Source organism: Eriocheir sinensis, chromosome 5, assembly GCF_024679095.1.
Source record: "Eriocheir sinensis breed Jianghai 21 chromosome 5, ASM2467909v1, whole genome shotgun sequence".
NCBI lineage: Eukaryota > Metazoa > Arthropoda > Malacostraca > Decapoda > Varunidae > Eriocheir > Eriocheir sinensis.
In genome coordinates this window covers 2,723,023-2,748,998 of record NC_066513.1, presented here as the reverse complement: position 1 = coordinate 2,748,998, position 25,976 = coordinate 2,723,023, and the positions used below count along the sequence as shown (strand labels likewise).

At 47.1% G+C, this 25,976-nt stretch overlaps 1 protein-coding gene across 1 annotated transcript in view; it reads right to left on the bottom strand.

Moving 5' to 3' along the window:
* LOC126982756 (protein turtle homolog B-like) overlaps window positions 1-25,976 on the bottom strand; it is an 83,970-nt gene that overhangs the window by 14,065 nt on the left and 43,929 nt on the right. The window contains exons 7-10 of the mRNA XM_050835088.1: window positions 24,809-24,939; window positions 24,380-24,539; window positions 3,664-3,761; window positions 3,239-3,446 (exon numbers count right to left, since the gene is read on the bottom strand). Of these exons, the coding sequence (XP_050691045.1) occupies window positions 3,239-3,446; window positions 3,664-3,761; window positions 24,380-24,539; window positions 24,809-24,939 (597 nt within the window). The remainder of the gene's footprint in view (window positions 1-3,238; window positions 3,447-3,663; window positions 3,762-24,379; window positions 24,540-24,808; window positions 24,940-25,976) is intronic.

The window sequence follows — 25,976 nt, the reverse complement described above, 5'->3', positions numbered from 1 at the left end:
TGCTGGGAGAGAGACTGAAGGGAGATGATGCTGGGAGAGAGACTGAAAGGAGATGATGCTGGGAGAGAGACTGAAGGGAGATGATGCTGGGAGATGATGCTGGGAGAGAGACTGAAAGGAGATGATGCTGGGAGAGAGACTGAAGGGAGATGATGCTGGGAGAGAGACTGAAAGGAGATGATGCTGGGAGAGAGACTGAAGGGAGATGATGCTGGGAGATGATGCTGGGAGAGAGACTGAAAGGAGATGATGCTGAGAGAGACTGAAGGAGATGATGCTGGGAGAGAGACTGAAGGAGATGATGCTGGGAGAGACTGAAAGGAGATGATGCTGGGAGAGAGACTGAAGGGAGATGATGCTGGGAGAGAGACTGAAAGGAGATGATGCTGGGAGAGAGACTGAATGGAGATGATGCTGGGAGAGAGACTGAAAGGAGATGATGCTGGGAGAGAGACTGAAAGGAGATGATGCTGGGAGAGAGACGGAATGGAGAAGATGCTGGGCGAGAGACTGAAGGGAGATGATGCTGGGAGAGAGACTGAAGGGAGATGATGCTGGGAGAGAGACTGAAGGGAGATGATGCTGGGCGAGAGACTGAAGGGAGATGATGCTGGGAGAGAGACTGAAGGGAGATGATGCTTGGAGAGAGACTGAAGGGAGATGATGCTGGGAGAGACTGAAGGGAGATGATGCTGAGAGAGACTGAAGGAGATGATGCTGGGAGAGAGACTGAAGGAGATGATGCTGGAGAGAGACTGAAGGAGATGATGCTGGGAGAGAGACTGAAGGGAGATGATGCTGGGCGAGAGACTGAAGGGAGATGATGCTGGGCGAGAGACTGAAGGGAGATGATGCTGGGAGAGACTGAAGGAGATGATGCTGGGAGAGAGACTGAAGGGAGATGATGCTCAGAGAGAGACTGAAGGGAGATGATGCTGGGAGAGAGACTGAAGGGAGATGATGCTGGGACAGACTGAAGGGAGATGATGCTGGGAGAGAGACTGAAGGAGATGATGCTGGGCGAGAGACTGAAGTGAGATGTTGCTGGTCGAGAGACTGAAGGGAGATGATGCTGGGAGAGAGACTGAAGGGAGATGATGCTGGGCGAGAGACTGAAGGGAGATGATGCTGGGAGAGAGACTGAAGGGAGATGATGCTGGGCGAGAGACTGAAGGGAGATGATGCTGGGAGAGAGACTGAAGCTGGAGACTGAAAGGAGATGATGCTGGGAGAGACTGAAAGGAGAGGATGCTGGGCGAGAGACTGAAGGGAGATGATGCTGGGAGAGAGACTGAAAGGAGATGATGCTGGGCGAGAGACTGAAGGGAGATGATGCTGGGCGAGAGACTGAAGGGAGATGATGCTGGGAGATGATGCTAGGAGAGAGACTGAAGGGAGATGATGCTGGGAGAGAGACTGAAGGGATATGATGTTGGGAGATGATGCTGGGAGAGAGACTGAAGGGATATGATGTTGGGAGATGATGCTGGGAGAGAGACTGAAGGGAGATGATGCTGGGAGAGAGACTGAATAGAGATGATGCTGTGAGAGACTGAAGGGGGATGATGCTGGGAGATGATGCTGGGAGAGAGACTGAAGGGAGATGATGCTGGGAGATGATGCTGAAAGAGAGACTGAAGGGAGATGATGCTGGGAGAGAGACTGAAGGGAGATGATGCTGGGAGATGATGCTGGGAGAGAGACTGAAGGGAGATGATGCTGGGAGAGAGACTGAAGAGAGATGATGCTGGGAGAGAGACTGAAGGGGGATGATGCTGGGAGATGATGCTGGGAGAGAGACTGAAGGGAGATGATGCTGGGAGATGATGCTGAAAGAGAGACTGAAGGGAGATGATGCTGGGAGAGAGACTGAAGGGAGATGATGCTGGGAGAGAGACTGAAGGGAGATGATGCTGGGAGAGAGACTGAAGGGAGATGATGCTGGAAGAGAGACAGATGGGAGATGTGAGTTAGAGCTTCGGGAGAGCCTTGGGAGAGAGTGAGTGTCAGTTTGGCGGAGGCGAGGGAGAAGGGAGAGTGGTTGGGAGAAGGACACTGTCAAGAATACGAAACTAGAGAGGCGGAAATATTTAAATGTTGGAGAAATGTTGTGTGAATGTTAAATGGTGGGGTTAGGAGAGATGGTGGTTGTGGTGTTGGTGTTGGTGTTGGTGTTGGTGATGGTGTTGGTTTTGGTGTTGGTGGTGGTGTTTTCTGCCCCCTCTAACGCCTGTGTTCACTCTACTTGTACTCGAAACGGCTGGATGAATTCTCGAGTACTAAGTAATTTCTTTAACCCGAGTCTAGGTACGTTTTTTTTTCAAGTTTTTGCGTTCGTGGTTGGGTTGGTGTTAGTGATGTTGTTGTTGTTGTTGTTGTTGTTGTTGTTGTAAGAAGTCATTGGTGGTTATGGTGGTGGTGGTGGTGGTGGTTTGGTAGTGGAGGATGAAGAAGTAGTTGGTGTTGACGTTTATTGTGATGGAGTGTGGTGGTGAAGACGGAGATTTATTAATGGCCCAAATTGATCTTGAGGAGAGTGCTGATAATGGTGGTGGTGGTGATGTAGGTGGTGGTGGTGGTGATGGTGATGGTGATGATGGTGATGATGGTGGTGATGCACGAGGAAAGACGGTCCACACACACACACACACACACACACACACACACACACACACACACCTTCCACGCCCCCTTCTCCTCCTATTCCTCCTCCCCCTTCCCCCTCCCACCACACGCCATCTCCTCCTCTCCCTGCATTCCTTCCTTCCCCAACACACATATACCCCCTCACCCCACACGCCCCTTCTCCCCTGGCCCTTCCCCACCACACACGCCACCTCCTCCTCCTCCCTGCCTTCCTTCCCCAACACACACATACCCCCCCATACCTCTCCCCTCTACCCCACACGCCCCCTTCTCCCCCCTGGCCCTTCCCCTACCACACACGCCACCTCCTCCTCCTCTCCCTGCCTTCCTTCCCCCCACACATATACCCCCCCACACCTCTCCCTTCTACCCCACACGCCCCCTTCTAACCCCGGGCCCTTCCCCTAACACACACGCCACCTCCTCCTTCTCTCCCTGCCTTCCTTCCCCCCACACAGATACCCCCCCACACCTCTCCCTTCTACCCCACACGCCCCCTTCTACCCCCTGGCCCTTCCCCTACCACACACGCCACCTCCTCCTTCTCTCCCTGCCTTCCCTACCCCCCACATACGTACACTCACCCACCCACCTGCAGGCGTGATGGCGAAGACACAGGGCACCTTCTGCATGCCTATCTTGTTGGTGGCTAGGCAGAACACCACGCCGCGCGGCTCGTGGGCGTGGCTGTGCTCCTGGGGCCGGTACACAAGCCTGCTGGAGCGAGCCTGAGACGTGAAGGTAGAGGCGGGGAGCTCCTTAACCCCGCGACTGCTGTTCACCTGCCACGTAAAGCTGACCTGGGAGGGGGAAGGGGGGAGGGGGGTCGTGTTAGTGGTGGTGGTAGGGGTGGGCTGGGGGTTGAGGGGGTTGGGTTGGTGGGGATGGTTAGGGGGGTTGATGGTGTGTGTGTGTGTGTGTGTGTGTGTGTGTGTGTGTGTGTGTGTGTGTGTCTGTCTGTCTGTCTCTGTCTGTCTGTCTGTCTCTCACCCCCCTCCCCCTTTCTCTCTCTCTCACCTCCTCTGGGTTGGACTCCACGGCACAGTCCAGCGTCACCTCGTCCTTGGCGGTGACGGACACGGTGACATTTCGGGGCTGGCGGCACTCCGGGGCGACTGTGTGGAGAGAGGAACAAAGGGGCGTTAGCTTACGGGGAGGAGGACGAGAGGAAGTCAAGGGTTTGTAAAATTATAATGAAGGAGAGATGAAGAAGTGTTCAAATAGGGAACGTGAAGTAAGGAAGGTGTTACAGAGAGAGGGACAAAGGAACGTTAGCTTACAGGGTTGAGGACAAAAGGAAGTCGAGAGTTTGTAATGAAGGAGGGATGTGTAGTGGCCGAGAGAGGGAACGTGTGGTAAGGAAGGCGTTACAGAGGGATAAGAACATTAGGAATCTACAAAAGGAAGTCGAGAGTTTGTAATGATGATGGTTAAATATATGTTGAGAGAGGAAACGTGTGGAAAGGAAGGCGTTACAGAGAGAGGGACAATAGGGCGTTAGCTTACAGCGTTGAGGAGAAGAGGAAGTCGAGGGTTTGTAGTGAGGAAGGGATCAGTCAGGGTTTACCTAAAGCGTTGTTATTTAGGGGAGAAAGGAAGGGAAGGAAAGGAGGGAGAAAAGGGAAAAGAAAGAAGGAAGGAAGGAAGGAAGGAGGGAAGAGAAGGAAGAGAGAGAGAGAGAGAGAGAGAGAGAGAGAGAGAGAGAGAGAGAGAGAGAGAGAGAGAGAGAGAGAGAGAGAGAGAGAGAGAGAGAGAGAGAGAGAGAGAGAGAGAGAGAGAGAGAGAGAGAGAGAGAGAGAGAGAGAGAACATAAGAACAAAAGGAGTCTGTAAGAGGCGGGGTACAAGGCAGCTCCTGCAAACCTAGTCCCACACATATCCTCACTATTCATAACCTTACCTAACATTTTTAAAGCATCTACCGTATTGGCACTCACCACATGATTGCCAAGCCTGTTCCACTCATCCACCACTCTATTAGTAAACCAATTCTTGTCAGTGACCTTGATGATGATTTGTCCAACATTGACTCATAACCACGTCCTACCTGGCTCCCTTACCACCAGAACCCTATCAACAGTACTCTTATTAAAAGATAAAGATAGAAGATAAAAAATAACACTGGGATGGTTTGGACGTGTGACGAATGGAGATTTGGGGCTTATTAGAAAAGTTTTGGGTGTAGAAGGAAGGAAGGTTGAACGAGGCTTAGGAGAGTCGTGTAGTGGAGATTATAACAAAGGGATCAGGAAGCTGGGATGGTTTGGTTACGTGACGATGTAGATTTGGGCCTATTATAGTTTTGGGTTTAAGAGGAAGGAGAGTTGAATGCGGCTTTGGAGAGGTCTAGTGTAGTGGAGCGTATTACAAAGGGATCAGGAAGTCAAAGTTGAAAGGTCTATACATGTGACGAATAGAGATTTGGTGCCTATTATAACAGTTTTGGGTGTATAAGGAAGGAGGGTTGAACGAGGCTTTGGAGAGGACCAATGTAGTGGAGCGTATTACAAAGGGATCAGAAAGTCAAAGTAGAAAGGTCTATACATGTGGCGAATAGAGATTTGGGATTTATTATAAAAGGTTTGGAATTATGAGGAGGAGGGTTCATCGAGGCTTTGCAGAGCTCTATAATAGTGAAGGGGAAAGAATTAACATAAGAACATGAGTACGTAGGAGTCTGCAAGAAGTCGGTAGGCCTGTACAAGGCAGTTCCTTTGAACCTTAGCTCCTGTGAATCTAACCCCACCTGATATCAATGTCCATGAATTTACTAATCTGTTTTTGAATGTGACAATTATATTGGCACTCACCACATGACTGGTGAGTCCGTTCCACTCATCCACCACTATGTTAGTAAACCCATTTTTGCCTATGTCCCTGTTGAATCTGAATTTATTCAGTTTAAACCCATTACTTCGTGTCCTACCCGGTTCTCTTACCAACAGAACCTTATGAATATCTCCCTTATTAAAGCCCTTCATCCATTTATAAATCTCGATCATGTCTCCACGCACCCTTCGCCTTTCTAGAGAATGCAAGTTTAACTGTTTGAGTCTTTCCTCGTATGGCAAGTTTCGTAAACCTTGAATCATCTTAGTCTTCCTCCTCTGGACCGATTCTAACATTTTGATATCCATTCTGTAGTAAAGTGACCAGAACTGAACCGCATAGTCAAGATGAGGTCTAACTAGTGCTAAATATAGTTTGAGGAAGACTTCGGCGCTTCTGTTGCTTACGCTCCTTGAAATGAAACCCAGTACCCTGTTGGCTCGATTTCTAGCTTGAATGCATTGTGCGCTTGGACGGAGATCAGAGCTCACTAAGACCCCTAAATCCCTCTCGCATCCAGACCCAGTAGTAGTAGCAGCAGTAGTAATAGTAGTGGCAGCAGTAGTAGTAGTAGTAGTAGTAGTAGTGTCATAACCGGAGAGGGACAGGACCAATATAAAGAAATGGGTAATATGCAGAGGGGAGGTGTTGGTAGGGGTAGGGAGGGGGAGGAGGAGGAGGAGGAGGAGGAGGAGGAGGAGTAGGAGGAGGAGTAGGAGGAGGAGGAGGAGGAGCCTTTACCCATTACTAACTCTCCTTGGTCACTTTCTCCGTTCCCCTAAACAGCCTTCTCGGGTCCTCCTTCATGTTTTACTTTTCATTTCTAAAAATTGAGAACTCAAAACATAAACTCAATGGTTTTGACGCGACAACAGAAACGAAAACTCTGCGACGCGGCGGAGCCCTCCAGCGGCACCGACGCCAACACCACCACCACCAGCACCAGCAAGAGACTCCGCGGCTGGGACGATGCCGCCGCGGTGCCCTCCAACAACACCACCAACACCACCACCACCAGGAAGAGACTCCGCGGCTGGGACGATGCCGCCGCGGTGCCCTCCAACAACACCACCAACACCACCACCACCAGCAAGAGACTCCGCGGCTGGGACGATGCCGCCGCGGTGCCCTCCAACAACACCACCAACACCACCACCACCAGGAAGAGACTCCGCGGCTGGGACGATGCCGCCGCGGAGCCCTCCAACACCACCACCACCAGCAAGAGACTCCGCGGGTCGCACGCCACGGAGTCCGGTGGCAAGAAGCGTAAAATGGGGGCCAGTTCCAGCCGGGACCCGAGTCCTGGCAAGCAGGACGCAGGGAAAGCATCCGACGCGTCCTCCGGCCCCGCCAAGAAGCGGAAGGCCTCGCGCTCCGAGCAGCGGCTGCAGTGCTGCCGCCGCTGCCTGCAGCTCACCGAAGAGGAGAGGCGGGCGTGGCAGAGCCTGAAGGCTATGGGCGTGCCCTTGCTGACCCGCTGCGAGGTGGCGGCGCTGTGCAGCAGCGAGGGGAGCTTTATCGGCATGGGCGGGTTCGGGACGTGCGTGAAGGTCATCGACCCACTCACGGGGCTCGATGTGGTGCTGAAGTCCTTCCACAGGGAGGACCTCGGCGCCCTGGAGCAGGAGTCCGCCGTGCTGTGGGCGCTGCGCCGCGTGCCCGGCCTGCAGCGGCTGGTCGGGGCGTGCGTGCAAGCCAACCAGCTGGTGACCCTCTTCGCCGGGGAGAACCTCTTCGAGTACTTCGGCACCAAGACCCGCCGCCCCGCCGCCACCGCCCTAAGCGTGTTCCAGCAGACGACCCGCACACTGCAGGCCATGGGCGAGGCGGGCTTTGCCCACAACGACGTCAAGCCCTGCAACGTGTGTGCTCGGGAGCAGGAGGGGCGCGGCGCCCCCGAAGTCACCGTGATCGACGTGGGCGTGGCGCTCCCCGTAGGCTCCAGCACCTACTACGGACCGATCCCGGATCCGGACTGGTTCCCGTGGGTGGCTCCGGAGCTGCTGCTGAACACGGGGCGGTGCGGCGAGGCCAGTGACGCCTACGGGCTGGCCTTCCTCATGCAGGAGGTGCTGGCCATGGCGAAGAACAGCCCCTCGCTGGCCCCTGTCCATGCCTGGCTGGAACGTGCCCGCAGCCGCAACCCCTACGCCCGCCCCGGCCTGGCTGAGCTGCAGGAGGTGCTGCAGACGGCGCTGGCGGAGGAAGGGAGGCAGTAAGGTGGCTGAGAGGTTGAGAACAGAAGTGATCTCTCGCGTGACGGGTCCGCCCCCGCCGGGCAAGACGCTCCTGACGACTCCAGGCTTACAGCCGGCGAACTCTTCCCTCCTCTCTTGCTTTTCTCTTGTCACCGCCACACTAGAACTTTCTTTGCCACACGCAACAATTTGTGTTTACAGCAGGCTCGTAAGTCCATGAAAACTTAGCAGCGAGACAAAGATGGATAGATAGATATAGACATAGAGGGAAGAGGAGACAGGAGTGGAAGAGGGTGGGAGAGGGAGGAGAGGAGAGGGAGGAAAGGGAAACACAGGGGGAAGACACACAATAATAACATAAGAACATAAGAGGAGAAGGAACATAACAACATAAGAAAAGGAGGAGGAGGAAGGAGCGGGAGGAGAGGGTGCATCGTTTTACCTCTTCCTGCTCCGCCTTCTTCTCCTTCTCCTCCTCCTCCTCCTCCTCCTCCTCCTACCCATCATCACCATCATCATACTGCTACAACTAATAACAATAAGAAGAAGAATAACAACACGAATAACTCCTTCTTTCCTTCTCTTCCTCCTCGTCTCTCCATCATTCTCTCCTTTCAGCCTTTTCCTATCTCTCCTCTCCATCTGTCTCTCTCTCTCTCTCTCTCTCTCTCTTTTCCTTCCTCTCTCTCTCTCGTCGTCATCGTCGTAGGCGTAACTACTGTTATCCTGGAGCTGGTGTTGACATCACAGCTGCCCTGGACGAGGTCTCCGCTGTGGCCTCTAATGACTCACTCTTTGTTCTCCACACAGGTACAAACGACGTCACCACGACCCGGTCTGAGGAACTGCTGGACAAGTACCGTAGGCTCATCCAGCAGTATAAGTCTAAATCCCCTAATATTTTGATTTCAGGAATTCTACCACGGACATGGGATGAGGGCGACTTCTACAGTAAGGCCTTCAGCCTCAACAACCGCCTACAGACTCTGCGGAGAGCTTGACGTCGAGTTCTTTAACGCCTGGAACCATTTCTACGGCCAGAGTAAACTTTTCCAAAGGGACGGCATACACCTGTCCCCCATCGGGGCAGCCAGATTCGGAAGGCTCCTCAACAACGCTGTACGTAACGCCAGAACAACAAAAAACGACTCTCAGCCACGTCCTTCCATCCCGCCCGTGTAAATAGACACCATACACCGCAACAGACTCGTAACATTGAACCCTCCAGTACCACCACCTCTATTACCAAGCTTCAAGATAACCTAAGAGTCCTTAGTTTCAATGCGCGTAGTCTAAGAAACAAATTTGATGAACTGCGATGTCTTGCTCTGACAGAAAACTTTGACGTAATTGCTATAACCGAAACATTTATCGACACCACTAATATTGATTTAAGTTCCGAATACAACATAGATGGCTACAGATTCTTCAACAATGATCGTGTAAACCGTAGAGGGGGTGGCGTCGCCCTTTTTGTCAAAAGCTACTTGCAACCCACTGACAAAACACCAAGAAACAGTAACGTTGAACATTTGTGCGTGCGAGTAAACACAGCAAAAGTCAATTTAAATATATCTGTCACTTACAGGCCTCCGGGGCAATCACTCGATGCCGATCTTGAAATGTACAGCGTCTTAACCCTATACGTTCCGACCCCTTGAGATTTTTCGCCCTCGTATAGCCAGCATCGTATTGATTTTTCTGAACAACAATAACGCTCGTGAACACTAAGTACTGGAACCTAATCAATGGTGTAAAGCAATAGTGAATAATGAGTGAAAAGAAACTCTCAAGAAATAAAATCCTTTTCTCCCTCTTCCTCCTATTCTTCCTTCTTTTCTTCTTCTTCCTCCTCTTCCTATTCTTCCTTCTTTTCTTCTTCTTCTTCCTCTTCTTCCTTCTTTTCTTCCTCCTCTTCTTTCTCCTTTTCTTTCTTCCTCTTCTTTCTCCTTTATTCTTCCTCTTCCTCTTCTTCCTCCTCTTCCTCCTTTTCCTTTTCTCGCCAGCTTCTCGCCTCTTTTCTTCCTCTTCCTTTCTTCTGCCTCTTCCTCTTCTTCCTCTTCCCTTCCTTCTTCCTCTTCTTCTTCATCTTCCTCCTTCCTGTTCCTCCTCCTCCTCTTCTTCCTCTATTTCCTCCTCTTCTTCCTCTTACTCTTCTTCCTGCTCTTCCTCCTTTACTTCCTCCTCTTCCTCCTTCTTCCTCCTCTTCCTTCTTTCTCCTTTCCCTCTTCCCTCTTTTCCCCTCCTCTTCCTCTTCTTCTTTTTCCTTTTCCTCTTCCTCTGCTTCCTACTTTTCCTCCTCTTCCTAGCTTCTCGTCCTACTCTTCTTCCTCATTCTTCCTCTCACTCTTCCTTTTCTTCTTCCTTCTCATCTTCTTCTTCCTTTTTCTTGATTTTGCTCTTCTTCTTACTCCTCCTCTTCCTCTTTCTCTTCTTCCTCCTCTCCCACCTCTTCCTCTATTTCCTCCTCTTCTTCCTCTTCCTCTTCTTCATCCTCTTCCTCCTTTTCTTCCTCTTCTTCCTACTCTTCCTAGTCTTCCTCTTCTTCCTTCTTCCTCTTCTTCCTCCTTATTGTCCCCTTCCCTCTTTTCCTCCTCTTCTTCCTCTTCTTCCTCCTCTTCTTCTATACTTTTCCACCTCTTCCTAGCTTCTCGTCCTCTTCTTCCTCTTCTAGCTTCTTCCTCCTTTTCCTCCCCTACCTCTTCTTCTTCCTCTTCCTTTTCTTCTTCCTCTTTTTCCTCCTCTTCTGCATCTTCCTCTCCTTCCTCTTCTTCTTCCTCCTCTCCCTCCTCTTCCTCTATTTCCTCCTCTTCTTCCTCTTCCTCTTCTTCATCCTCTTCTTCCTCCTTTTTGGTGATGATGGTGATGGTGGTGATGATGATGGTGGTGATGATGGTGATGATGGTGGTGATGATGATGGTGGTGATGATGATGGTGATGATGGTGGTGATGATGATGGTGGTGATGATGGTGGTGGTGATGATGGTGGTGGTGATGATGGTGGTGGTGATGGTGATGATGGTGATGGTGGTGATGATGATGATGGTGGTGATGATGATGGTGATGATGATGGTGATGATGGTGATGATGATGATGATGGTGGTGATGATGGTGGTGATGATGATGGTGGTGATGATGATGGTGATGATGATGGTGATGATGGTGATGGTGGTGATGATTATGGTGGTGATGATGGTGGTGGTGATGGTGATGGTGGTGATGATGATGGTGGTGATGGTGATGATGGTGATGGTGGTGGTGATGATGATGGTGGTGATGATGATGGTGATGATGGTGGTGATGATGATGGTGGTGATGATGATGGTGGTGATGATGATGGTGGTGATGATGGTGGTGATGATGGTGGTGATGATGGTGGTGATGATGATGGTGATGATGATGGTGGTGATGGTGATGGTGGTGATGATGATGGTGGTGATGATGGTGATGATGGTGATGGTGGTGATGATGATGGTGATGATGATGGTGGTGATGATGATGGTGGTGATGATGATGGTGGTGATGATGATGATGGTGATGATGGTGATGATGATGATGATGGTGGTGATGATGATGGTGGTGATGATGATGGTGGTGATGATGATGGTGATGATGATGGTGATGATGGTGATGGTGATGATTATGGTGATGATGATGGTGGTGGGGATGAAGGTGGTGGTGATGGTGCTGATGCTGCTGTTGGTGATGATGATGCTGGTGGTGATGATGATGGTGATGATGTTGGTGATGATGGTGTTGATGATGATGATGGTGGTGATGATGGTGGTGGTGATGGTGATGGTGGTGATGATGATGGTGGTGATGGTGATGATGGTGATGGTGGTGATGATGATGATGGTGGTGATGATGATGGTGATGATGGTGATGATGGTGATGATGATGATGATGGTGGTGATGATGGTGGTGATGATGATGGTGGTGATGATGATGGTGATGATGATGGTGATGGTGGTGATGATTATGGTGGTGATGATGATGGTGATGATGATGGTGATGAGGGTGGTGATGATGATGGTGGTGATGATGATGGGATGGTGATGGTGATGATGAACGGTTTACAACTATATATATATATATATATATATATATATATATATATATATATATATATATATATATATATATATATATATATATATATATATATATATATATATATATATATATATATATATATATATATATATATATATATATATATATATATATATATATATATATATATATATATATATATATATATATATATATATATATATATATATATATATATATACATAGAGAGAGAGAGAGAGAGAGAGAGAGAGAGAGATTATTTTAGGAAATCAAGACGAATAGGAACGCGAAATTTAGCGAAATGAGAAAAAAATACTATGAAAGATGGAAGAGAGGGGAGCTAGGTTCAAACGGTCAAATAGCCTATGACTGGCCTCTCTCTCTCTCTCTCTCTCTCTCTCTCTCTCTCTCTCTCTCTCTCTCTCTCTCTCTCTCTCTCTCTCTCTCTCTCTCTCTCTCTCTCTCTCTCTCTCTCTATCTCTCTCTCTCTCTCTCTCTCTCTCTCTCTCTCTCTCTCTCTCTCTCTCTCTCTCTCTCTCTCTCTCTCTCTCTCTCTCTCTCTCTCTCTCTCTCTCTCTCTCTCTCTCTCTCTCTCTCTCTCTCTCTCTCTCTCTCTCTCTGTCTGACACACTTATCTTCAACGCAGAAGTCTATTTTGTGCTGATTTTTCCTGCCTCCATCACCACAACCATCATCACTACCATCAGGGGTTGGATCACTTTTGCGTTGCGGGACTAGTATCTTTGTTTGTTTTTTTCAAGCCTCCATCCGTAAGGGAGTTGCAAGGTTAGCGCAGGAATTGTCTGGCCAAAGTACAAGAAATTAACATATGTACGAGACACAGTTATCACCTTATGGTAGTGTCAAAATAAGTATTGTATGTGCCATAATTCGTCATAGAAAACGAGCATAGCAACCCCTCGCCGGGCCACAGAGACGCGCATGGCAACACAAAAACACACACACACACACACACACACACACACACACCGTAAACACACACACACACACACACACACACCGTAAACACACACACACACATACGAATGCACGCACATCAATATGTATCAAGAGGGATGGCATGTTCCTCTCTTGTCTATTGTTGGTTACTTGCAATAATAAACTATCAATCAATCATCAATCACAAGCTCGTGTCGCCAACTGCCGTTGAATAACTCTCGTACACAGCGGGCTGTGTACGTTTTTATTATGTTTATTACAGCCAGCTTGTTTGTTGGTCTGTTTAGTGTATCAGCTAAAGCTTTGTTAACATAAAAGATGCAGAACATGCAGTATAGCACTATACAATACAGGTATATAATACTTATAACAGTAATAATATCGTCATCCGGAGGCGTTTGAACGTTGGGTTTTTTTCACAGCGTATCGCCGTGCTTCAAAATGATTCGCGTCGGTGTTTCTAAATATTCGTGTTTAGCAAGATAACGGAGGCTCCTATGGTTATTTTTGATATCGCATCTTAATCTACGGTATTTTCTACGTTTATCAGTAGGTCTGTTTTTCTTTTAAACTTGGTAATAAAAAAAAAAATGATCGTTTTGACAAAAATCCTCAGGGGGGGGCAATTGTGGCCCGGGTCGGAACGTATAGGGTTAAGGCAGTCACTTAATAACAGCGACTCACTGATACTAGGAGACTTTAACCTCCCCCATATCGACTGGGCGACACTGTCGGGTACAGAAGGTGAGTCCCATAGAATGATTGAATTTCTAGAGGAAAATTATCTAAGCCAAATGGTTTCTGAACCAACTCGACAAAATAACATACTTGACCTTGTTATAGCGACCCAAGATAACCTAGTCAGTAATGTCACGGTAGGAGAACACCTCGGTTCCTGCGATCATAAACTAGTGCGCGTTGACATTAGAGCTCAAACATCGGTGACTGAAAATAAAGTAAAGGTGCCCAATTTCAAAAGAGCCAACTTCGTAGAAATCCGACGAAAACTAATAGATATGCAACTATCAGATGACGGCAATGTAGAGGACGCCTGGCTAAACTTTAAAAATCACTTACTCACTCAGCAGGACACATTTGTCCCCTTGTGCGAGAAGCGAATTAACACTAATAAAAGTCCACCTTGGTTTAATAGCGAAATTAAACACTCAGTCAAGGAGAGAAAATTGTCTTACAGGTTAAAGAAAGAGCAAAGCACGCCCGAAAACATTAGACTTTACAATGATGCCAGGCGACGAGTAAACAGATTAATGCGTCAGGCAAAGCGTAGATATGAAGAAAATATTGCAGCCAACTGTAAAAATAATCCGAAATCCTTCTTCAGTTACATAAACAACAGAAAGGCGATCAGAAGTGGAATTGGACCTTTAACAAACAGCGACGGTGCACTAGTGACTGACAGCCAACACGTTGCAAACCTATTAAATAATTACTTTTCCTCGGTGTTTAATAATAACAGTCCTCCCACCACCACCATCAACACCAGTACTAATGTAAATCCCGAGCATGCATTGTCTAACTTTGAAATAAAACCCGATGAAGTCCTTAAAGCCCTCAAATCACTTAAAACAAATAAAAGTCGTGGACCTGATAAAGTATATCCAACTCTGCTGAAAGAAACAAAGAGCGAAATACTCTCCTCCCTCACAACCGTATTCAATATGTCCCTGCGACAAGGCATCGTCCCTTCAGATTGGAAAAAGGCTAACGTGACACCGATTTTTAAGAAAGGAGACAAAAAAGTACCAGGTAATTACAGGCCCATTAGTCTAACTTCGGTTGTAGGTGAGCTACTTGAGGGGATAATTAGAGACAAAATTGTGAGTTACCTTGAAAGCCACTCATTAATTGGGGACTCACAACATGGCTTCCGAAACAAAAGATCCTGCCTATCAAATCTATTAACCTTTTGTAACGACCTCTTCACTGTTTATGACGTAACCAAATCACTGGACGTAGTCTATCTTGATTTCCAGAAAGCGTTTGATAAAGTCCCGCATCATAAATTACTTTACAAATTAAAGCAAATAGGTATTGACGGTCAAGTAAACCAATGGATCGCGAATTGGTTGAGCAACAGACAACAAAGAGTAGTGATTGACGGATTTAACTCAGAGTGGGCGCCGGTCACTAGTGGCGTCCCTCAGGGCTCGGTTCTTGGCCCAGTGCTCTTCATTATTTACATCAACGACGTGGATGTTGGACTCAATAACCGCATTAGTAAATTTGCAGACGACACAAAGATTGGTAACTCGGTTCTCACTGACGAAGACAGGCAAAGCCTCCAAGAGGATTTGCACAAAATTTCAGCTTGGTCGGATAGATGGGAGATGCCCTTTAACGTAGACAAGTGCCAGGTCCTTCAAGTTGGAACGAGGAATAAGAAGCTCGATTACGAAATGCGCGGCGTTAAACTCAAAAGCGTTCAATGCGTCACGGACTTGGGGGTCAAAATCGCGTCAAACCTCAAATTCTCACAGCAATGCATCGATGCAGCAAATAAAGCGAACAATGTTGGGCTTCATTAAAAGAAACTTTTTATTTAAGAATAAAGATGTAATACTCCCGCTCTACAACAGTTTAGTCAGACCCCACTTTGGAATATGCGGTACAGTTTTGGTCTCCCCACCATGCAAAGGATATTGCTAAATTAGAAGGTGTTCAGCGTCGGGCAACGAAAATGATCCCTTCCTTGCGCAACAAATCCTACGAAGAAAGGCTTTCTACCCTTAACATGTTCTCTCTTGAGAAACGTCGCCTCCGAGGAAAACTGATCGAATGTTTTAAAATACTTAATGGTTTCACTAATGTAGACAGATCAACATTGTTTATGATCGATGACACTTTGCGCACGAGGAACAATGGGGTAAAACTCAGATGTAGACAAGTAAATTCAGACTGCACCAAATTTTTCTTCACCAACGTTGTAGTGCGAGAATGGAATAAGCTCCCACCATCAATGGTCCAGTGTAACACGATTGACTCCTTTAAAAACAAGCTCGACCGTCACTTCCTTCAACTTAATATCAACTAGAGTAGAAATGCAACGTTTTGGAGTCTTCTGATTAATGTAAAATCACTTAGGTTTAAGGACAGACCACCAAGTCTGGACAATGTGGTCTGTGTGGTCTGATTTTCTATGTAAATCTATGTAAATCTGTCTCCTCCGTCTTTCTCTTTTTCTTCTCTCCAATCTGTCTTTCCTGCTTCCTTCCTCCCATTTTTCTTTCCCTCCTTTTTCTTTCTTTTATTCCCTGTCTTCTCTCTTCTCATCTTCCTTAGCGACAAAAAAAGGAAAAGAAAACTAAAAACAAGAAAAAAACAAGATAAAAGAATGAATGCAAGAAAGAAACGAAGGAAGTTAGAAGGTTTGACCGAGGAGAGTTTTGGGCCAATTATAGTTTTGGGTTTAATAGGAAGGAGGAAGTCTTTGTCCTCTTTTATCCTACATAATTTCCATGCATTTTTACCATGCTGCATGGTTGTTTTTCCTTTCCTGCCAGCTTTGGCTGGAGGGATGGGGGGTGGGGAGGAGCCTTCGCCTTTGCTGTCCTTCATCTTCCACCTATGATTAGATAGTTAGTGTAGCTTGTCACAAACAGCCTCGTAAGGACCAGCAGGTCTGCTGTTGTTTGTTCTTTCTTTGAGTTTCTTTGAGGGTTGAACAAGGCTTTGGAGAGGTCTAGTGTAGTGGAGCGTATTACAAAGGGATCAAGAAGTCAACGTTGAAAGCTCTGATCATGTGACGAATAGAGATTTGTGACCTATTATAAAAGATTGGGTGCATAAGGAAGGAGAGTTGAACGAGGCTTTGGAGAGGACCACTGTTGTGGAGCGTATTACAAAGGGATCAGGAAGTCAACGTTGAAAGGTCTATTCATGTGGCTAATAGAGATTTGGTGCCTATTGTAGTTTTGGGTGAATAAGGAAGGAGAGTTGAACGAGGCTTTGGAAGGGTCTATAATATTGTTGTGGAGAGTATTACAAAGGGATCAGGAAGTCAAAGTTGAAAGGTCTGATCATGTGACGAATATAAAAGTTTTTGGTTTATAAGGAAGGAGAGTTGAGCGAGGCCATGGAGGGGTCTATAATAGTGTTGTGGAGAGTCTTACAATGGGATCAGAGTGTTAGATGCTTTGGTCACGTGCCGAGAGGAGATGGATTGCCACTGGTCGCTTTCTGATGTTAACTGTGTGTCTTTCTTTACAGGGTGAGTGTTACTGTGCTGTGCTGAGGCTGAAGAGGAGGAGGAGGAGGAGGAGGAGGAGGAGGAGGAGGAGGAGGCGGCGGCGAGCCACGTGTTATAGGGAAGGTTAGTGTTGTGGGCCTTGCATTGCTGTGTTGTTACTGTTGTTATCTTTGTTATTCTCTTCTTCTTTTTCGTTTTGTTTTTTAATTATTTTTTCTTTCTTCTTCTTCTTTTTTTTTTTTCTTCTTCTTCTCATTATTTTTATCGTTATTAAAATTCTATATTACTAGTTACTATTATTTATCATTTTTATCATTTGTTTTTTTTTTATTAAAGACTGAGTATGTGTGAAAGCGATGACGGCAAAGGAGGAGGAGGAGGAGGAGGAGGAGAAGAAAGAAGGAGAGATAGGAAGGAAAAAAAAGGGAAAGCGAGGAGAGGAGGAGGAAAAGTTTCTTGAAAAATTACGCCCGGGTGACACATCATTGTTCGTAATAATGGCAGAGGAGGAGGAGGAGGAGGAGGAGGAGAAGAAGAAGGAGGAGGAGGAGGAGGAGGAGGAGGAGGAGGAGGAGGAGGAGGAGGAGGAGAAGGAGGACGAGGAGGAGGAGAAGGAGGACGAGGAGGAGGAGGAGGAAAGATGAAATATTTAAAAAAAATCTTTCTGCAACATGGGTGGATATTATCAGCAAAAGGAGGAGGAGGAGGAAGAGGAATAGGAGGAAGAGGAAGAAGAGGAAGAGGAAGAGGGGAAGGAGGAGGAGGGGAAAAATAAATTTGTAGTAGTAGGAGTGGTAGGGTTAGTAGTGGTAGGGGTAGTAGTAGTAGTAGTCGTAGTAGTAGTAATAGTAGTAGTAGTAGTAGTAGTTTTTTTTTTTTTACAACAAAGGAGACAGCTCAAGGGCACAAAAAGTAAACAATAAAAAAAAAAACCCCCGCTACTCGCTGCTCTCAAAAAGAATTCAATGAGGTGGCCGAAAGAGAGGTCAATTTCGGGAGGAGAGGTGTCCAGATACCCTTCTCTTGAAAGAGTTCAAGTCGTAGGCAGGAGGAAATACTGGAGAGGGAAGATTGTTCCAGAGTTTACCAGCGTGAGGGATGAAAGAGTGAAGATGCTGGTTAACTCTTGCATAAGGGGTTTGGACAGTATAGGGATGAGCATGAGTAGAAAGTCGTGTGCAGCGGGGCCGCGGGAGGGGGGGAGGCATGCAGTTAGCAAGTTCAGAAGAACAGTCAGCGTGAAAATATCAATAGAAGATAGAAAAAGAGGCAACATGGCGGCGGAAATTAAGGGGTAAAAGACTATCAGTAAGAGAATGAGAACTAATGAGACGAAGAGCCTTAAACTCCACTCTGTCGAAGAGAGCTGTGTGAGTGGAGCTACCCCAAACGTAAGATGCACACTCCATATGAGGGCGGACAATGCCCCTGTATATGGACACCAACTGCTAGGGGGAGAAGAACTGGCGGAGACGATACAGAACGCCCAACCTCGAGGAAGCTGATTTAGTGAGAGAAGAGATGTGAAGTTTCCAGTTAAGATTTTGAGTTAAGGATAGACCGAGGATGTTTAGTGTTGAAGGTGACAGCTGAGTGTTGTCGAAGAATAGGGGATAGGTGTTTGGAAGATTGTGTCGAGTTGATAGGTGGAGAAATTGGGTTTTTGAGGCACTGAAGGACACAAGGTTCCTTTTACCCCAATCGGAAATGATAGTAAGGTCTGAGGTTAAGCGTTCTGCTTAGTAGTAGTAGTAGTAGTAGTAGTAGTAGTAGTGTAATGCGGGGAAAACTAGGAAAATCGATAACCTGTAATAACCGATGTGTGCTTGTGAATTATGTGATGGTGCCGCCGGGCAGACATTCAGACAGACAGACGAACCAGTGACGGGTCAGCATCGCGTGGGTCTGACTCATAGTGAAGGTGCCGAGGATGGTTAAGTTAGGTTTTCTTTTACGGGGAACAACGAGGAGGAATTTTTCACCTAAGTCACGTCGGAGAGAGGAACAGCTTTCTCTGAACTCCTGAGTTAGCGGAACAGGCCAAGTATCTGTAACAACAACCACCGTTTGGTGCTAGTTAGCCGGCAGCCACGCCAAATGGGGGGAGGAGGAGTCGAGTTGGGGAAAACGCGAGAGCTGCATATTCAGTCAAGCCTCGCCTCTCCTTGCAACAGGTACATGTGAAGTTAATTCCAACGGACAGTGATTCTTTAGTGTTACAATGTTATTATTATACCTATAACGGTTAAGTCAGTCAAGCCTCGCCTCTCCTCCCAACAGGTTCCCTACTGACTGTGTGGTTACCCCCTTGTTGTGTTAGAATGTAAAGTTACCCCTTTGTTGGGCTTCCATGCCCATCCTCTGGTATTTTAGGAGCACGAATATCTCATCCCATAATTAATTCAGTAATAGAAAAGGATACTTTTTCTTGTTAGTGTCATTTGTTTAATCCAATGCTTGTGGGGACTCATGACCACCTCCTTGGTGTCCTAAACCCCCATGACTACCGTGCTTCCATGATCAACCTTGTGAACACATATTGGTGGTAGGAAATATTTTCAGTAATAATCATGTATCATTGAACCCTGATTAGGGTAGCTGTTATTTAACAACGGTTTAGTGTTTAGGCTGTGGCCAGTGTATCACATCTTCATGTAATTGTAATAGTCTAAGAGATGAGTGAGCCCTTTAAGGTGATTGGAATGATGAGTTGTAATCAGTATTGTAAAGTAACTCGGTGAAAGCTCGCTACCATTACCAACAGAATAATGAGTTGTCAATAGCATTGTTAATTAATATCAGTGTGCTCGCTACCATTACCAACAGTGATGAATTGTAAATAATATTGTTACTTAATTTCAATAAGCTCGCTACCATTATATATCAACATAATGTGAATAAACCTCATAATTTAACATTTGTGTTGCGTCACCCTAACAACTAGGAAGCACACTTCTAGTAAAATGTTAAAAACAGAATTGAAGGCAACACAGTAGTAGTAGTAGTAGTAGTAGTAGTAGTAGTAATAGTAGTAATATTCGCCGTAGGGTGATGAGGAATTAAAGAAGAATGAAAAAAGGAAAGTAAGTGAAGCAGTCCGAGGTATCAAGTCTTATAATCTAAAGCAAGACACAGATGAAGAACAACAATAATACTAATAGAAACGATAAGAAAAAGGCGTTGTGATTGCCAGGGTCAGACGCAGGGCATAGGAGCTGAAAAAGTACCGAAAGTCGTAATGAGAGAGGTTCGCTCCCCGACCCTCAATCTTCCTTAGACCAAGGTAAAGAGATGTGTAGATAGGTTTGTAGCGGGCAAGTCCCCGCTCAAAGCACTTACCAGTGACTCCGATGAAAATTGAGTGCTACAGCACAGACTTTTGTTTCTTCGTGTTAGTGTTCTCGTTCGTCCTGTCTCCTGTGCCATTTGAGCCTGCTGTCGTGTCGCGTCGGTGTCTTGTGCGTCCTAAGTGCGTCCTAATTGTTTACTTTTCTAGTTACTTGTTTATCTTCGACTGTCGGTCCACGTCCTCCTGTTGTCCACTTATACATATTGTTCCACATATACACCAACACTCCAGTGTCATTCATACTACACTACATCCTCACAAACGCATACACACACAAACACCTTTTCTATGTGTTGTGTTTGTCTTAATGACCTTTGTATGCGTGTTCAAATAAATAAACTTGACGGATATTGCCTTTCTATATCCGTGAAACAATTAGCGCTCAGAACACTCACTAAACACCAACAGGTTCACACCAGCCGCTCCACGCAGGGTGTGACGTCACGTGAAAGAAAGTTGTGGTAGGGTAGATACCGTGCGCTTGACTGGCGTATATGGTGGCCGCCGGCCGCCATATTGGTACGGCAAATATTAGCGCAGACGTCTAAAGAAACGTGTAAATTTAAAGTTAAATAGAAAGACAGGTAGCCTGGTCTATTATTATTATTATTATTTTTTAGTTACTATTTTCTCTATCAACCATGATTTTTACCCGTCTACCACAATCTACCAGGGTCTAACCACCACACAATCATTCAACCAACATCTCTCTACCAGCCTACCACAATTCAACGATCAGTGATGGAGAACTAAGGTCTGCGACCAACATCTAATTTCATACCAGTGTTTATTCCTTTTACGGCATGTGACGACTACACACAAAGCCAACAGAATTTGCTCGAGAATAAGTATTATTTTTTATATTACATATTTCCGTCCATTTCTTTTTAAGTTCTTGATCTCTTGGCAGCCGATGAAACCGTATATTACTGTTTCCTTTCACAGAAACTGATCGACAACCGCGCACGATACAAAAAGTTGGCATATTGAAAGAAAATACACTTTAGCTAAGTTTCCCATTGAGTAACTGAGGAGCTCAGGTCTGGTGCGCGAGAGACTGACCTCTCTTCTATGCCCGGACCCCTCAGCCCTTCTTTCACGTGATGTCATGCGCAGAAGAAACAAATTTAGGTACCTCGCCCCCCCCCCTGGTGAACCTACCTTCCATTCTCTTTACCTTGCCTTAGACCTTCCTGATGTGTGCTACGCGGGAAGGACACTGTGGTCGACGCTTTCGGCTCTTACATCAACCATTTTCAAAGGCCAAAAAGTAGATCAGTCGAGTTCTTATGAGTGTTATTTGAGCTTCGTGGTGCAGGGGAAGGGTCAAACTACCTACAGGGTCATAAAACTACCCCTGGCAATGCTTCAAACTCCTACGAAAGCCTTGTGGAATGTGCATGTGCTTGGGCCCCGAAATGTTTTAGAATACGACCCACAGTGTGTGTCATAAAGGGCGTGACTTGTGGCTACCTGACTACTACTGCCTGGCCGCCCACCTGCCTGCCTTGTTACTAATTAAACAGAGAGAGAGAGAGAGAGAGAGAGAGAGAGAGAGAGAGAGAGAGAGAGAGAGAGAGAGAGAGAGAGAGAGAGAGAGAGAGAGAGAGAGAGAGAGAGAGAGAGAGAGAGAGAGAGAGAGAGAGAAGTAGATAAATTAAACAGGGGGTAAACCTTAACATGAAGTATACAGATCCGCCCAGAAAGGAAGGGAAAGGAAGGAGGGAGAAGGGAGAGACAGAGAAGATAGAGTAAGAGGAGAAGGAATACTTACGGCCGTGTCACAAGCCCTCCCTTCCGTGGCCGTTCCCTTGACATCAGTTCCAACAGTATCAGTTTTTAGCCCCGTCCCGGCCAGCTCTCTATGATCCACTTTTACGAGTTCGTGGCTATATTCAGCATATTAATTTTCTCTATTGGTAATATAGTGACGCAAGCGGTCACAAATAAAGTAATTGGAAATGAGGGATGTGGAAAATAACCGTGGCGAAAACAATTTAGAAACGGCCGTTGGTTTTTGGGTTGTTAATATCAACTGCCTCGTAGTAAGGTGATTATAATTCAACAAAGGCGAAAAGTTTATTATTATTCCTGGTATTGCGTTGCTCAGTGTGCCAGGCAAAATACTTTCCCATCTATTGCTGATGCGGATACGCAGCCAGCTGCTGAAGCAGCAGACACCTGAACAGTCTGGGTTCACGCCTGGTAAGTCGACAACTGACCGTATCCTGGCACTTCGCGTACTAGTGGGATGCTTGCAACTTGTGTTGATCTCACGAAGGAGATTGATTCACTGCATCGCCGAAACCCTCTGGGATCTCCTGCGACTTCGTGGGATTTCTGTAAGGATCACTGGTATGCTGACTGGCCTGTATTCTGGGAATGGGAGTGCTGTGAATTGTGCTGTCCAGCTTTTTTCCCTTGAACGCGGGAGTGAGGCAGGGCTGTGTCCTTACCCCATCGCTTTTTAACACTTGTATGGACTGGGTATTAGGCAGAGCAGTGGACCAGTCATTGTTGAGCATCCATGGGCAATACCAGGGTTACTGACCTTGTTTTTGGCGATGATTCAGTAATCCTGGCGGAGTCGCTGGAGGTTTTGGTGACGGCTCTCGAGGCGCTTCACGAGGAGGCGAAGCCCTTGGGACTTCAGGTCTCCTGGGCCAAGACCAAGGTACAGGTGTTTGGAGGCTTGCTGGATGAAACGGTACAGTCTGTTCATGCGTGTGGCGAGGACACTGAGATCTTGGAAAATTTCACATACCTTGGTAGCGTAGTTCACAACAACGGTAAGTCTCGCCAGGAGGTCCTACGATGGATTGGCCTGGCCTACGGTGTTATGGACTCCCTCAACATGAGTATATGGCGTTGTCGATACCTGTGTAGAAGGACAAAGATCCGGATCTTCAAGTCCCTTGTGCTCCCTGTCTTACTCTATGGCTGTGAGACATGGACTTGAACTAGTGACTTGGAGAGGTTGATTGATGCGTCTGTTACTTTGTGTCTACGCAGAATCATGGGATATCGCTGGAATGACTTTGTGTCAATCCGACGACTACTCCGTGAGACTGATCCGACATACGAGTATATTGCTTGTACAGTTTGTCAACGCCACCAGGGCACGTGGCGCGCTACCCAGAAACCGACCCTGCTCATCGGGTTATATCTGTAAGAGACAACCCTAAGTAGAGGAGGCTTAGGGTGCGGCCACTGAGCTCGTAGCTTAGGCAAGTCCATAGATTCTTCGAGGACGTACTTAGGGTGGGAAGGGGGCCTGCATGGAGACTTGCCTGGAGGAACCCCCGGGTTTTGCGTCGTAGGGTGGACGAGGCGACGTGCCCCCAGGCGTATGCCCCCACTGATTGATTGACTAATTGATTTTTCTTACAGCAAGGGAGACAGCTCAGGGCATTTAGAAACTGGCTCTGGATTTTTAGTTAGTAAAAAGTGACATGTCTAAGGGAATGCTTAGAAGTTAACGAAGGCGAAAAACACTAGATGCTGCTGTTGATTTTGAAGTTGGTGGTCCGTGAAGGCTTGGAATGCAACTAAGGCCAACGGTTTAGAAGCCGCCTTTATTTTTCGCGTTGGTAATGATTGATATGTTTTATATTTCTTAGTAACTGCCTCCACGGTGCAGCGGTTAGTGTCTCTAACCACGAATCTGCAGGTCTGGCTTCGAATCACGGCCTTGGCAGTCAGCGTGAAGCCCACCCAGCCGTTCATCCTGGTCTGGTCGATAAATGGTTACCTGGGAAACTGTAGTAACCCGGATGTTGCACTGGCCCTGTGTCGGGTTGAGTGACTCTCACCACAGGCTCAAAGGGCCAGCAGGACGGAGATGAGCACCGCCGCCACGCGCAGCTATGGCGTCTGACCCCAACTTTACCCTGCCCTTACTTAGTAAGGGAAAGCTTTGAATTTAACGAAGACGGAAACAGTTTACAAGCTGTTGTTGACTGTAAAGTTGGTAGTTAGTGACATCCAGTAAGGAAGGCTTGGAATACGGCCTACATTCACCTAAGAACAAAAGAAAGGAGAGGAGAAGGAAGTGTAGGAGGAGTATCAGCGCCTAAGGCGGTCTAACATCCCTGGCATTCCTTGTACTCACACATGATGTCGAGGGTTGCCGGGGCGCTGGTGACGGTGGCGATGGTGTTGGTGGCGGTGCACTGGTAGCTCCCCGCAGCGTGGCGACTCACACCCTGCAGCACCAAGTTCCTCCCCTGAGCCAGCACGCCGCGCTCCCGCACCGTGGACAGCGGGCGACCCTGCAATGACGACGACCACCGCTGTGACGGACTGACTTGCGGACTGACGGACTGCCTGCTTGATTGATCTGTCAAGTGCTGGGTTGCCTGGTTGAGTGGATGGTTGACTGGTTGGCTAATCTATTGACTCCGTGGCTGACGTTCTCACAGAATGATTAACTATTTGACAACGCTCCCACACCTCCGCTGCTGACTGACTTGTGGGAACGGATGACTGAATGATGATGATAATGATGATAAGAGCGAGAGAGAGAGAGAGAATGTGTCACCTGGTGCATCCACTGGACGCGGCTCTCGGGCGGGTTGGCTTTGATGTGGCACTCAAAGTACACGTCCTCGCCCTCCTTGATGTTGCGGGGGTCCAGCGCGGGGGCCAGGCGGACCTGCACCTCAGGGGGGACTGTGGTAGGGAAGTTACACATGACAGTTACAATTATTCATGATGATTTTTTCACAGTGAAGGAGGCAGCTCAAAGGGAGAGAGAGAAAAGCCCTCTAATCACTGCCCCTTTTTTAACAAGTTTAGAAGAATGGCCAAAAGAGACGTCAATTTCGGGAGGAGAGATATCTCGATACTCTCATCTTGAAAGAGTTTAAGTCGTAAGCAGGAGGAAATACAGACGAGGAAAGCAGAAGTAGAAGTATTAGTAGAAGTAGAGTAGTTTTGACGCATAAATAACGTCACTCTTGATTAGGTAACATTCTTCGCAAGGAGATAACATTATAGTGTACAAAATGTTCTACTTGATCGTGTACCTGTGCTCTCAGACTTACTAATGCAAGGGTTAACCAAAATCCTCACTCTCACCCCTATATTATCTAACTTATGCAAGGGTTAACCACCACCCTCACCCTTTCACCCCTATGCAATCTAGCTTATGCAAGGGTTAACCACCATCTGCACTCTTTCATCCCTATGATATCTAACTTACTAATGCAAGAGTTAACCAGCTGCCTCACTTTCACCCCTATGTTATCTAACTTACTAATGCAAGGGTTAACCAGCTGCCTCTCTTTCACCCCTATGTTATCTAACTTACTAATGCAAGGGTTAACCAGCTGCCTCACTTTCATCCCTATGTTATCTAACTTACTAATGCAAGAGTTAACCAGCTGCCTCACTTTCACCCCTATGTTATCTAACTTACTAATGCAAGGGTTAACCAGCTGCCTCACTTTCACCCCTATGTTATCTAACTTACTAATGCAAGGGTTAACCAGCTGCCTCACTTTCATCCCTTTGCCATATAACTTATTAATGCAAGGGTTAACCAGCTGCCTCACTTTCACCCCTATGTTATCTAACTTACTAATGCAAGGGTTAACCAGCTGCCTCACTTTCATCCCTTTGCCATATAACTTACTAATGCAAGGGTTAACCAGCTGCCTCACTTTCATCACTATGCTATCTAACTTACTAATGCAAGGGTTAACCAG